The following is a 13532-nucleotide window of genomic DNA, read 5'->3' on the forward strand; positions in this document are numbered from 1 at the left end:
ATCTGTGATTTCTGTTAAGATCTTTTTTTGGTTTTATGTACGTTCCTCCTGGGGCGGTGGGTGGAGAAAAGCTGTGCTGCCTGTGCGTACATGTTGCACGCTTGTGAGAGCAACACAACAAATCTGCTCTCAGGAATGCAAGGAGAAATCTGCCACTAATTGGACGTGGGAACTGAAGTTTGGTTAGCATTTTAAATACAAGCCCAGTAATAAACATTGCATCTGCCACACCGCCGTGCCTGGGACTCAGTCACAGTGACACACATGTACTGAACGGGACAATCTTTGGATTTTGACCTAATATACTGCTTTACCCTAGACCGCAGCATGGCTGATGAGCTACTGCACACACAGAAGCTGCTAATGCATTTTACACTATGTTACTTATAAAAGGGGTTATTTCACGTGACTGTTCTCCTTCATTCCTCAATAAATCTGTAAAAACAATGTTCTGAGGATTTGCTGCTTGATCCTGGATTCCAGATGCAATACTTAAACTGAAACACATACTGATAGATTCAAAACACAGTGGTGGCATAAATTTGACTATTTCTTGCTACTTAATATAGACCACATATCCTCTGCAACTCAGCTGCTTGTGCTACCCTCAAGCAAGTTGCCAGTGTTCAACTAGTCAAGGGCCTTTGTACCAAAATCACCAAATGTGCATTTACTTTCTGTTCTAGTGGTTTGATTAAAATAGCGCTGCTAAGCTGCTGGTGGGGGATGTGTCTGAATTAGTGATTAAATTCACACTTTAGGCACTTTCTTCTTCCTATATTCATAAGAAATGTTAATGACGGAAGAATTTGAGGTTCTGGGTCAAGGGTCCCTGGAAAGAGTAGCTGATTGTCCTGTATTTGATTTATACTATTAAAATGTTAGCCTTGCCTGGCCTGCCTATTCCACACTGATAACAGAAGATGTTGCTGGGTATTTTAACAAAGCAGTAGGCAACTCTGTGTTTCAGAAGAGGGAGATAATATTTTTCACCATTCTACATTATTCTTCCTTTCTATAATTTATTCTTACTGCCCCTCCTGCACTGCCAGAATATGTAAGCCCAAAGGGACAGGCAACCAGCCCCAGTCCCTGCCCCAGCGTGGTACAGCAATTGGCAGTATTCTGCCTTGAAGTGAGTGAAGTGTAATGCCTTCCTTTGCCAAATATATAGGGGAAAATGATTTCTGCTCTGGGCCCCCTAAGGGAAAGAAAACTGCTTGGCTAGAGCTACCTGTGTTTCTTGCCCTAGTCAAGTTTAATTTAGTGTAGTTCTTCCAGACTGTCTCATGAATGCTCCAATTTGCCACCGTTTGCATTTCCTTGACATTTAATTAAAGTCTGTTAAACATTATTTGACACTTCATTTTTCAGTTACGGCAACATCTTTAACAGTTTTGTTGAAGAAGAGAGAGGCATTTTGACAACTTGACAGCTGCATAGGGATAAAAAACCAAGAGTCTTGTGTCTGACCATCAGAAAACAGACTAGCGAGCACTTTATAGCCATGTACAGATGACTCTGAGGTGAGTTCCTCCTGTCAGTTTTTCGCAGTAGTGGTCAGTAGGTGATGCATCATGCCATTTTGCTCCTTGTGCTAGTTTTCCCCTGAGCAATCCACTCCGTACTGCTCTGGGCAAAATCTCCCATATGTCCCCCAGATGCACTTCTCCTCTTCATGCCAAGAGGCAGTATATGGAGACAATTTGTAAAAATCCGGTGGTTTGGAATAACTATTTCTGTTCCAGGAGTTTTGGAAAACTATTCGGTAACATTATTTTTTTTTTTTTTTCCTGCTGGTGATCTGAGCACCACATAGCAGACCAGCACTACAAGCATCTGATCTTGTAAAAGAACCAAAAATTCTGTTAGAAACATTTATAAAAATACAGACTGTAGAAAGGAATTTGACTGTACAATGTGTACAGCTCTCAAGTTTATCCCACAGTGGCTTCTTACCATGCTACCACTTGAAAATGAAAGGAATGCATCTGTACTTCTGTCCAGGAAGATCCTGCTCCATCCCAACATGCATCCAAGTGCAGGCTACGGGCTTCAGTTATTATGTGGAAATGGGCAAGAAAAGACCCAAACTACACAGTTTCAACCCCCATGCTGAAAAGGAAAGGTGTGCTTATTGATGCATTGCGGTTGCCGTTCGCTCTGAGCAAGAGTCCGTTCTTGCAGCAGCCACGTAGTTCACCAAGAATCTGGCTCACCTCACTGCAAGAGAAAATTCTCTAAGGTCATGCTGAGGCTTCAATGTATTCACTTTTTGGTGCTGCTACCCTCAAGTACTCCGGGTTTTCTGCTGCGGGAACTTTCAAGAGACCATTGGGTTTGGTTTCCTTCGGTAAGAAGTCCTGCTGGTAGTCAGGATTGTCCAGATTTATTTGATGGTTGCCTGCTTGGATCCAGTAAGGAGAGCTCTCGAAGACTGTCTTGGCCAGTGGAGACTGGTTGGTGTTGAGATACTCGGGGTTGTCCACAGCTGTGCTGTGTGAATTCTGGTAGCTGGAGTCTATGGGGACCTTTGAATTTGCTGTGACAGAGAAGTTGTTGTAGATTGGATTCTGGACCACTGAGGCAGATGCTTCCTTGGGCACCAACTGGTTTACGTACTCTGAAATAAAAAGAAAATTAAAAGGAATGGAAATGAAGACATGTAACTAATGCAGCCATTTGCATCACTTGAGGCACAGTTTCAACCCAGCTGGCGCTTGCTCTTTGCGCACAGCATCTCGCTGAACTTCCCGGAGTGGAAGCAAGCCAAAGGCAGGGACTGCCGTGCCATGGCACCAAACACGCTGCCCTGAAGTTCACCTGCAGGAATTCAGCTTGCAAAGCAGCAGAAGGAAGGCTTGGACCATGAAAGAGTGAGATAGCTACTGCTGATTTTAGTGACGTGTGGGTAGCTATGTCCCAGATAGCGTTCTGAAATTGCAGCCTGGGTGCTTAGCTGCCAGAAGCTGTTTCCCTAGAAAAGTGTTTAGAGATGAGGAAAAGGCCCAGAAAATACAGGACTGACAGTAACAGAGACTCCATGTTTCACATCAATGCCATCTCTTTGCAGGGTCTTTCACCCTTTTTAGCTGTGGTGTATTCTTGGAAGGGTTGTTTGGGACTTTTTAAGGGCACAAAGCACCATGAGTGCATAACCCAGCACTGGCTCCCTCGGTGCTCGCTGGCTCGCTCCCCAACCACCTACACCATAAGTCCATGTGAAACCGTGAGCTGCCTTCTGCGTATCAACATCTGAAAGCGCTGAAACTGCCAGAAAGCTGTTTATATTGCTGAAACGGTTTAAGGGGTGAAGTGAAACCTGGTTTTTAGGACATATTCTCTCAAGTAGAAAGCTTTAAACACACGTAAACTTCCTGAGCCAGATGGCACATGTGGCAAACATGAGGAACCTGGCTGGTGAAGGAACAAAAAATAAGAAATGGCCAGAAGCAGCCAGATAAAGTCTAGGAAAAGTATACGTGCACACATTTCCACTCCCGTTTACAGAGCCAAAAAAAAAGGCAGGAAGGATATGGACTGTTTCTTTTCTACAGAAAAGGAAGGACAATGATTATATTCACAACCAACCAAATGGTTTAGAATGAGTGGTCGTGGCATGGAAACATGGGAGAGGTACTCACCTGGGGCTGGCAGGAAGCCATCATCTATGCTGTCCTCCAGGAAAGTGCCTGTTGGGTCTGAACTATACCTCTGGACAAAGCTGTCTTCCCTCACAGGGTGCCCCTGCTAGGTTGGAAGTAGAGAAAATCAGTATTAAAGTGACTGTTTTATAGAAGTTGATCCACACAGGAGAAGTTGCTCCTTTTTTAAAGGTCATCCCACTTACCCCATTCCTGTCAATGCAGGTTGTAGCAGAGTTGTTGCTAGTAGCGCTCTGAAAAAGAGAGAGAAAGAAAATACAGACATTCTGAGAAGCAGTTCACTCTTAAAATTGCTTGTCATGTTTCCACAGAGGAAAAATTTCATACCAATGAACTCAAGAGAGGAGTGCGGGATGTTGAAGGGCTGTTGAAAAAGCCCTGGTGTGGCACGAGATACTCATCCGCGTCCACTATATCTTCCATGTCCTCCTCTTCCATCAGAGTGCGATAGAATTTGGAGTCCGTAGGGCTGGGCAGGTGCATCCTATCATCTCCCTGTGAGACAGGTCAGCATGAGAGAGGACTCGCAGATTCCCTTAGTCTTCACTATCCCCTTCTCTGAGAGACTAAGTATTTTAGCAAGAGGCCCAAGATGCAAAATCTTTATCTGTGTGTTTAACCAAATTTACCTAGAGTTTAGGGGTATTTGGGCCTGCAATCTCTGTCCATGCTGCTGTAAAACAGCTGCATTTTTAAGAGGATCAGACTCTGTTCTCCTCTCAGGACTGCGGTACGGACTGTTACTGGTCCTAGACTGGGACCAGTACTGAGAAAATAGTGTCTGGTCTTGAAATTCTGTTTGTGGTTCTAGCTGAATGTTTTAAGGCCTAGAAAGCAACGATAAATCTGGCCTTAAATTCTCCATACGATATGTTTTAATATGCATTACTAATCGTTTGGGCCTCATATTAAATGCCCATCAGACAACTTCCTACCACTGGGTTTAGTACCTGTATAACGAGATAGCGTGGAGGGTCACGGGCCATTTTTGAGAACTCTGCTATCAGTTCTCGAAACTTGGGACGGCTGTCTGCATCGATCATCCAGCCTGGAGGGGAAACAGGGAAAGCAATGCACAAATAAAGTTGTTTTGGCCATCAAACACAGCTTAAAATAAAACGTAACAGCAAAAAGAGCAATGCCATGCGTGGAACACAGAATGGAGCTATCCATAAAGGACCACCATAAAAAGTTCATTCGCCAGCCGCTGGTGTGAATTTCAGCATTTAAAATCCACATCTTGGCAGTTTTGGGAAGAATGAAGGAGGTAATAAAACCCCATGGTGGCAAAGCTCCAGGCTGAGCCTGTCTCCTCTCCTGCTGGCCTACATCTCCACTTGGGCAGGCAGGTCCCACCTGAGTGAGAATAACGCATCAGTCCTGAGGATACCAAGTGGGTGGCCACCCAGTCTGGACTTGTCCAAATTAGGCTGCCCTGAAAAAGCTGTTGAAGGAGGGGAAGCGAACTAACGTCAGCGAGCGCCTGCCGATGTACAGGGATTTGACTGTCTTGTCCTCACTGCACTGCTTCGTGAAATCCTGGGAAGCTGAAAGAAGAAGCTACCCTCTGTACCAGATGTCTTCTAAAATTCAAAACATCCTTGCTGGGGACCTTTTGGAAGATTAATCATATCTAAGCTGTGTTTAATTAGTAAACGAACTTTAACAAAAACAAGTCCTACAGCTTAGTGTGGATCCATGCTAGAAGAGATTTTGAGTAAAGATACTGGTGGTTAAACATGTGAGATTACTTAGGAAACCCACACTTTCTGTTATCAACTAACAGATGAGCTGATGTAGTCTCTTGTGTTTAAAATTAAAAATAATAAAGGTCAAGCTCAATGTGTCTGGAGGAACTCATAAGAAACAGCCTATCCGTAGTAATGGAGAAATGAAGTGATAATATGCAATCTGAAATCTGCATTAGACAAAGTCTCATCGTTGCCCGTGACTTTTTACCATGCTAGAAATATGATCCCCTGCTAATTCAAGAAGAAATCCTTTTTGCTTTTAGACAGAGTGGAGCACTTGGGAGTTTGCTGCTGTTGCCTAAGTAGCAGCTACTATTTCTGAATTTTTCTCTGAGTTGCCTATGTTTAAATACTGCTTCTTAAATAAATTTTTTAAAAAATTGTTTTGCAATAACTTTGAACATTTCAGTTTATACTCTGCTTATAAAAGAGATGACCGGGAGTTCTGAATTCCTTTAGACAAAGTGGCACGGCTTCAGCAGGGGCTGTGCTGTTGCCTGCAAACACGGGGTGATCAGAGCAGTGAAAGATGCGCAGCCGGGTGCTGCGGCAGAGGGAAGGCTCAAACCCCATATCCTCATGCTCTTGCGTTTAAGTTCAGTGTAACGGTACGAAAGGCGGTGGGGACGCTCCACTGGTGGTGTTTTAAAAGCAACGGGTACCCGATTAGGTACCCTGCCTGCTTTCTACACGGGGACTGACCCAAAGGCCAGGGCAAGGGGTATAGGTCCTGAGCACCGCGGAGGCTCAGCCCCTGAGGACACACTCTGCCGCAGAGCTTTCTAAGACTCGGGACGCGAGCGCTGCAAGCGGAGGTGTTGGCAGGGCCGAGGTGTCAGCAGGGTTCAGCGACCCCCCAGGAGTTTCCAGGACGCTGCTTTGGGGTCTGGGCTGCTCTCCCACGCACTTATCCCAGGGGCACGTGTCCGGGTCCGGTTCCTGCTCGCTGTGGTGAGCACAGGACCGGGCTCTCCCTGCGCGGTGCCTGTCCTGACGAGGCAACACGGCGGCGCTCCGGGACTCCCCAGAAGTGCTGCACTCCGGGGTGTTCAGGGCTGCGTGGCTCCTATTTGAGGAACAGGTACGTTTTGCTCCAGTGAGAAGGTCTTAAATGCCACCTAGTGGGCTTCCTATCAGCATCCCCAGGCACTACTGGTGGTGAGCTGGGACGTGGCAGTCGTGGTCTAGAGATGTACGAGAAGCCAGGTAATCCGACACTTTAGCAACTGATATAGTTGCAGAAGGAAGTTTGGGGTTTGAAGCCCTTCGATACGCCTTAACAATGACCAAAAGGCGCTTCAGAGATCCCCCACCCCCAGCTCCTGTGCTACTTTACAGCAACAGCTGCGTGCTGAAAAGGAGCCATCTAAAAATGAGGAAGAAATCAGATGAGGAACTCGGGATCCTCACATGCATCTGCCCCATTACGGTGCTGCCCGTGCTCAGAGCACTCCTGTAGGAAAAGGAGCACGTTGTCTGTGTGTGTGACTGCAGGGGGAGGCATGTTGCTGAACTAAGGGGGAGCCTGGAGGAGAAGGAAGTGTTAATTTAATTTTCTAGACATGCAAAACCAGAAAATCAGGTAAAGTGGGCGGTGTTACGCTGTTTTATGCTGCCTGATAATATCAGTTTAAAAAAATTGACAATATCAGCCAGTGGCATGAATGGCGAAAAGACATTAGTTGGCTGAATTAGCGACTAATGAAACCGTATCCCGTGTCCCCAGCTAAAGCTCAAGGTGCAGGAACACACTCAGGTGTCACCACTCTTTTCACATAGCCCTATTTCTGTGCGATCACCAAGAACACAGCATATGGAAACGCGACATAACGAAGGCAACTGTGCTACTTATCCGACTTAGGTGAGCACCCACAACCCGATACGTGAACTCACACTTGACCATGATCATGTACACATCGATGGTGCAGATGGGGGGCTGGGGCAAGCGCTCGCCCTTCTCCAAGACAGAGGAGATTTCACTGGCGGGGATCCCATCGTACGGCTTGGACCCAAAAGTCATCAGCTCCCAAACTGTCACACCTGCAGGGTGGGAAGGGGAGATGGTGAGCCAGGCTTAGCGGGGAGCCGGGGTGCTTGGCCTGGGGGAAGAGGGGGAGTGAGCCGAGGGGGATTTCCCAGAGGTGCTGCATTGCCAGAGCTCTGCCCAGGAAAAGCATTTTCTGCCTTGATTTTGAAGAGAGACAAATTAATAAAACAGGTTGAAATCATTGCGACTTTAATTTTTTTTTTTTTTTGGGGGGGGGGGGGGGGCGTTTTTTTTTTGTTGTTGTTTTTTGATTTTTTTTTTTGGTTGTTTTTTTTTTTTTTTTTTTGTTGTTTTGTTTGTTTTGGTTTTTTTTTCTGGAATCTCAGCTAGTATCTCAATGTTGAACATCCCACAAACTTCCCAGCCCACAGAAAGGAAATGCAGGTTACTGCCTCCTGACTCCAAACCAGCAAGTGGTTTTAAAAATGGAAGCTGTATTTTTGTTTCAAAACAATCTCTTTGGAGACGAGCAAGAGCACTTTTTGATAGATGTATAAACCAGCTGCCTCAGTGTTGTTTGCTGACATACCACGTACTCTTGTGATGTAGCTGTTGTGATTGCCTGGTAGCTTAGGATACAAAACAAGATTTTGGATGCCAAGATACATAAATGGATTAAGAGGACCAGAGGCTGTACTTTTTCTAAAAGGACACAGCATCTGACCATCTGCATTAAATATCCTCCAGGAATACGAGAGCTCATGGAGTGGAAATTTTGGAATAAGTTGCTTTGAAAAGTCTCCTTTCTGCTCCTCTTTCCTTCAAGCTGGCTTACAAACTATACCAAACACAAAATGAATTCTCTAAGGAGCTTACCACTTTGCTTCCCTTTTAATGTTGCCCCCTCAATACCAGGACAGCACAAACATTTTAGGCCACAACAGAATTGACTCTGACTGACAGTGTGGCCAGTGGTTTTAAGTCCTCCCTCTAGTTATGTGGCTTTATTGTCAGCCCAGTTATATTTCACATGAAGTTGCTGAAGAAAAGCATCAGCAGAACTTCAGCAAATGGAGCAGAGTCTCCTACCTGCAGCCCCTTTTAGGGGAGGGCTCATCACCTGAAAGCATCTCCTGCAAAACATCTTATACCTCACTAGCATGAAATTTCATGGAAATTGTACTTTATTGAACAGGTGATTTGGCCCCACTGTTTATGTTTAATCTCTCAATCTTCTCATAATAGGCAGAAAAAAAGGACTGTGTAGAGTCACTAGCACATCCTGCAATTTTCCAACCCATTTGCGATAATTTTAACTGGTTTTAGACTCACCATAACTCCAGACGTCACTTTGATGAGTATAAATTCGGTGTAAAATTGACTCCAAGGCCATCCATTTAATAGGGACCTAGGAAAAATCACAAATAAGCCTTAAGAGGCTGACCCAAAATTTATCAGCGATGCTTACCACCAGGTGGTGTTTAAACCAATAATTTGGTTGCAGAAGGGAAAAAAACCCAACCAACAAACACAACTATCTGAGTGGTAGAGCAGGCAACTTTTGAGTCCCCTATTATTATTCTCATTTATTATGTTGAACCGGGGAACTTGTGAAATACTAAGCATATTAGAAATATCTCTTACAAATTGGTTTTACAATACTTTTAACAGTCAAATTACTATTTTTTCATCATAACAGGACACAAATCCAATCTCTGGCTATATGACAAAGACTGATCTGTGCTCATATGGTTTCCATTTATGGTCTCCACAATATTTGCAAGCAGCTTCTCTTTTAATTTCTCAGCAGGACACAGTCTCTCCATCAGCACGTAGTACAACACGAAGGCGTGTTGAACCAAGTCTGACAGGTCTTTCTCCTGCTATAAATATGCAGCATTCCCTTTCTCTTCATAAACTGCACAGTGTTATTGGTGTTGGCTACACCGATGAATTCAGCCATGGTTTTTTTTTTTTTTTTTTTTTTTTTTTTTCCCCCCTCCTTTAATGTTTTTTTAATAATCTTGCTTTTTCCCAGACATTCTGGGTGGGAATTTCAAAAGCATTCACTGCTCTGCTACCTCCGCTCCCACTGCAGTCCCACTGGCCCGACGCTGCTTCGGCTGATTTCAGAGGACTCCCACAGGCTTCAAAGGCAGCACGCTGAGGCGGCAGCTGAGCGCTTTGAAAAACCCACTCTCCTATTTTTTCCCCCCCTGCGTTTCAGGCCTGTGCTCAAGCACAAACACCGACGAACATGCAGCGGCTCATTTCTCCGAGGTGCTTTACCTTCCCCCCCTCGGCATGATACTCCTTCTCGTCGGCGCCCAGCAGCTTTGCCAGCCCGAAGTCCGTGATTTTCACGTGTTGAGGAGTCTTAACGAGGACGTTCCTGGCAGCGAGGTCGCGGTGCACCAGGCGACGCTCCTCCAAATAGTTCATTCCCTGCAACACGACAGACCACGGGTGGGCATCGCACGCTCAGAGCTTGGACGCGCCGACGGGTTACCCGACGTCAGCTGCTGCGGGGTGGCTGTGCGCACACCACCATCAACACGTGGTAACCCATCCCTCCTTCAGGAAAAGGCTTGCTGCGTCGATTTACGCGATGCTTGTTGCAGGGTGAGGGCGAGTACTCGCACAGTTACAAGGAGGAGTAACTACTACCCTCCAGGAAGCTTTTTGTGGGTCCGTGTGCCATGGGAGAAAAAAGGGAGAGTAGCAGGTATAGCAGGGGGATGTGGTTCCTTTGGGATTTAGCTCAAGAAATACAAAACTGGGAGAGGTCTTGCAAAAAAGGGGGCAAACATTTCTTTCAGCTGCATTTGTGCAAGCTCAGTGACTTTAGGAGAGCACCGTACGGAATTTAACTATCACCTTCCATACACACGCAGGCCAACCTTACAGAGAGTATGTAGACACTAATGGCCCGGGAGAAGGGTCCAAGCAAAAATAAATTAATTGTTCAAAGTTGCCAATTCTGTGTCTCAATACAGTGTACTCTGCCTTCTCCCTGCTAGCAATGAAGCATGCTACTGCAACGGTGAGAAAAGGAAATAAAATTAAAAAATTCATTTTATGGCCAAGCTCAGAGTTACACCGTTTCAAGTCCTCTTTGAAAAGGCAAGTTCTTCCAGTTTCACTGCCTCCCATGATTAGACTGGGTTCACCATAGCATACGTGCTTTTTTGGTACAACTGCCTCTCATGGAAGAATATGACTAATTGTGCCGGTTTGGCTTTGAGGTATGAACCTAACAGCTGCATTTCTGACCACAGAGATTATTCCCCTTTCCCCCACTCCAATCTCTTGGTGTATGAAATCAAAAAGCTCATGATTTTTAAGTTTCCTGCAAGATCCTTTGTAAAAACCACAATTATTCCCGGTTGATAGGTTTCTGCTGGCAGCAGCTTACGCGCTTGTATTTTTATGAAGAAAGAATTAACAAAAAAGTACTTTTAACCTACAAAGTTAACACCAAAATGAGCACGTTGATGTGATGACAGAGCACTGGAGGGAATAATTCCTTTCCAGCCTCCACTCCCTTCCTAAGCCCACTGCTAACCTGGACCACCATCGAATCCTCCACCCAAGTCCCTCAGCAGAACTTCACCCATGCGCTGCTAATGTTGCCAAAACAAACCACCCAAACAAACTGGCGCAATGCCACTACGAGCATGCATTTAATTACACAAATAGATCTTTAGCGAGAAGAGCCCTTGGAACAAAAAATCTTGAGCTGCCGACAGAAAGCAGACTATCTAAAAAAAAAAAAAAATTAAAACCAAATCATATAATCTTGCTGCAGTAGGACAAAAAATTTCCTGCTAAACATGCCTTGCTGCAGGGACTTAATAATGCTCAAAGCTGCTGAAAGGCAGAATATCAGTTTCAAACTAAGCTAAGATGCTGATAGCTAAAAGACTTGTGCACGTGCATAACCGTACACCGAAGACGATGAAGTGCTCATCTAGAAAGTTCAGCAGATCTGTAATTTTGTGCAGACCTGGAATTTAAGCAGTTTTTCATCATTAAGTGTGAGACATTAGTGTTCAAAGAGTTACTTCACAACGTTTCTGCATGTGGAGTGCCTATGCTCTGTCATAACATCTTGTCTGAAAGACAGGACTCCATACCTCAGAGAAAGATATTGTTTATAGATGCAAAGAAAACTTAATTCAAAGCTGTGAAAACAGAAACAAAAATAAGCTTCCCAGGGAACTTGCCTCCTGCTGGTTAGTTACCAAACATAAATACATTTGTTTCAATTTTTTTCCCCCCTCCAAAAGTATATTTTTCAAGAGCCAGAGAATGTCCAAAAAGCCAGCATGACATTATCGGAGTAGTAACACCAGACATACTGGTGGGAAAAAGCCGTGTGCCTGATTTATGAGCACTTTGAGGAGAACTTCAGTGCGGAGCAGCACAAAGGAGTACGTTGAAGTTCAGGCATCAGGGTAGAGGTTGCCATGGACAGATATTGAACCGACATGAAATAAGCCAAACAGAAGCTAACAATTGTGAATGGCAACCTTTCAGGCAAGTGATGCCCCAAGGATCAATTTGGGGACTGATTTTGCCACCTTAAAAATTAACAAGGAGGAGGAGGGCAATGTGGCCTCCAGCTCATCCTCCAAAGGGACTGAAACCAGGACAGAGCAGTAATTGATTTTAAACAAGAGAGCAAAAGAGTCAGAAAAAGGCAGTTCACATCCCTGGTGGACGTAGAAATTAAAATTCACTTGCTGTGGAGCATGTTGTAAAAAAGTACACACACTGAGATGAAAAATGAGCTCTGTATACTTTTGGTGGATACATTTCTGAGGTCCTCAGCACGTTTCCTGAAAGCAAACCACGGCTGGGTGAGCCTGGGATGTATACAAGGTCTCGAGGGACCGATAAGGCTGTAAGTGTGTGGTTAGCGTGCAGACCATCATGCCCGAAATAAGTGGCCTTAAAGCAGCCGGGTTTTGTGGATCCTGCCATCTCATACAACAAATCTCCAACAAACTCCAGCTACTTATTTTTTTCTGGTTTTGCTCCATTATTCCATGCTGGCAAATGGATAACTGCCTTCCAAACACAGCATATTGTTGCTGAGGGCTAGAGGCTGCACTTCAGTCTCCTTTGCTGCTCTTCTCTTTGGCAAGCAGTGCCAGGTGTGATAACGAGTCTTTTATTTGGCACTATGGCCACTTTAATTAGATTACAGGCACCAGCTCAGTGCATATAAATTACAGAACAGCTCTGGGGTGCCTGAACGTCTTTCGGTCACAGCCAGCCTGGGCTAGAATGGAGTTGGAATTTATTACTCAGCAGTTTTGATCCCTGGACCTCAGAGATTTTAGCCTGAAAAATCAGGGTCATTCTCCGAGGCACACAAGGACAACATCACCATTTGCCCCACAGCACAGCCCAAAGAAATCTACTGATGGAAGCAGCACTTCGGTATGGCAATTGCCAAATTCTACTCCCTTCCCTGACACAGCTTCGTTGCATCACATTGTTGTTTCATTAGAGGGTGTTTGGTTTGGACATAATCGCCTTGGTGATAATACGACGCTGTCTAGGAGCATTTTGAAGAGTAGTTAAGTTTGCAAAGCAGCTTGAAAATGGCAAATTGTTTAAGACAAAGTAACCGCTTACTGTCACGTACAAGGTCTCTAGGAACCATGTGGTGAAATATAAAGACTTAAAGAGACACATAAGTAAACAAATACACTACGCACTGTCGGATCTCCATGTCTGAGCTTTAGCTGATCTGACGGCGTGCCGGTCCTCTTACCTTTGCGATCTGCACACACCAGTTGAGAAGGTACTGGGAGCCAATGTTGTCCTTGTGCTCTCGGATGTAATCGAGGAGGCAGCCGTAGGGCATCAGCTGTGTGATGAGCTGAACAGTAGAAGTAAGGCAGATTCCCAACAAGCGGCACACATGAGGATTGTCGACACTAGCCATCACGTAGGCTTCCTGAGAAGAAAGGAAAAAAAAGCAATGCGAAACACTCCCTTTGGTGTGATAGAGTTGTTTGGAGGCAGTATAAAATAAATTGGTCATTCAAGAGGTTGCTAAAATACTGTACACAAACTCTGTGCCCTGTATCACATATAAAATACTTGTATTTCCCA

General features: G+C 44.9%; 1 protein-coding gene across 3 annotated transcripts in view; it reads right to left on the minus strand.

The window, feature by feature from the left end:
• Window positions 1–1235: 1235 nt before the first annotated feature.
• EGFR (epidermal growth factor receptor) overlaps window positions 1236–13532 on the minus strand; it is a 159640-nt gene continuing 147343 nt past the window's right edge. For 2 of the 3 annotated variants that reach the window (XM_042806548.1, XM_032987020.2), the window contains exons 20-28: window positions 13189–13374; window positions 9693–9848; window positions 8736–8811; window positions 7310–7456; window positions 4616–4713; window positions 3993–4160; window positions 3851–3898; window positions 3645–3750; window positions 1236–2623 (exon numbers count right to left, since the gene is read on the minus strand). In XM_042806548.1, the coding sequence (XP_042662482.1) occupies window positions 2247–2623; window positions 3645–3750; window positions 3851–3898; window positions 3993–4160; window positions 4616–4713; window positions 7310–7456; window positions 8736–8811; window positions 9693–9848; window positions 13189–13374 (1362 nt within the window). In that variant the 3' untranslated portion in view covers window positions 1236–2246. The remainder of the gene's footprint in view (window positions 2624–3644; window positions 3751–3850; window positions 3899–3992; window positions 4161–4615; window positions 4714–7309; window positions 7457–8735; window positions 8812–9692; window positions 9849–13188; window positions 13375–13532) is intronic. The other variant, XM_042806549.1, reaches the window with a different exon arrangement.

The sequence above is a fragment of the Tyto alba genome, unplaced genomic scaffold, assembly GCF_018691265.1.
Source record: "Tyto alba isolate M040663 unplaced genomic scaffold, T.alba_DEE_v4.0 Super-Scaffold_46, whole genome shotgun sequence".
Lineage (NCBI taxonomy): Eukaryota > Metazoa > Chordata > Aves > Strigiformes > Tytonidae > Tyto > Tyto alba.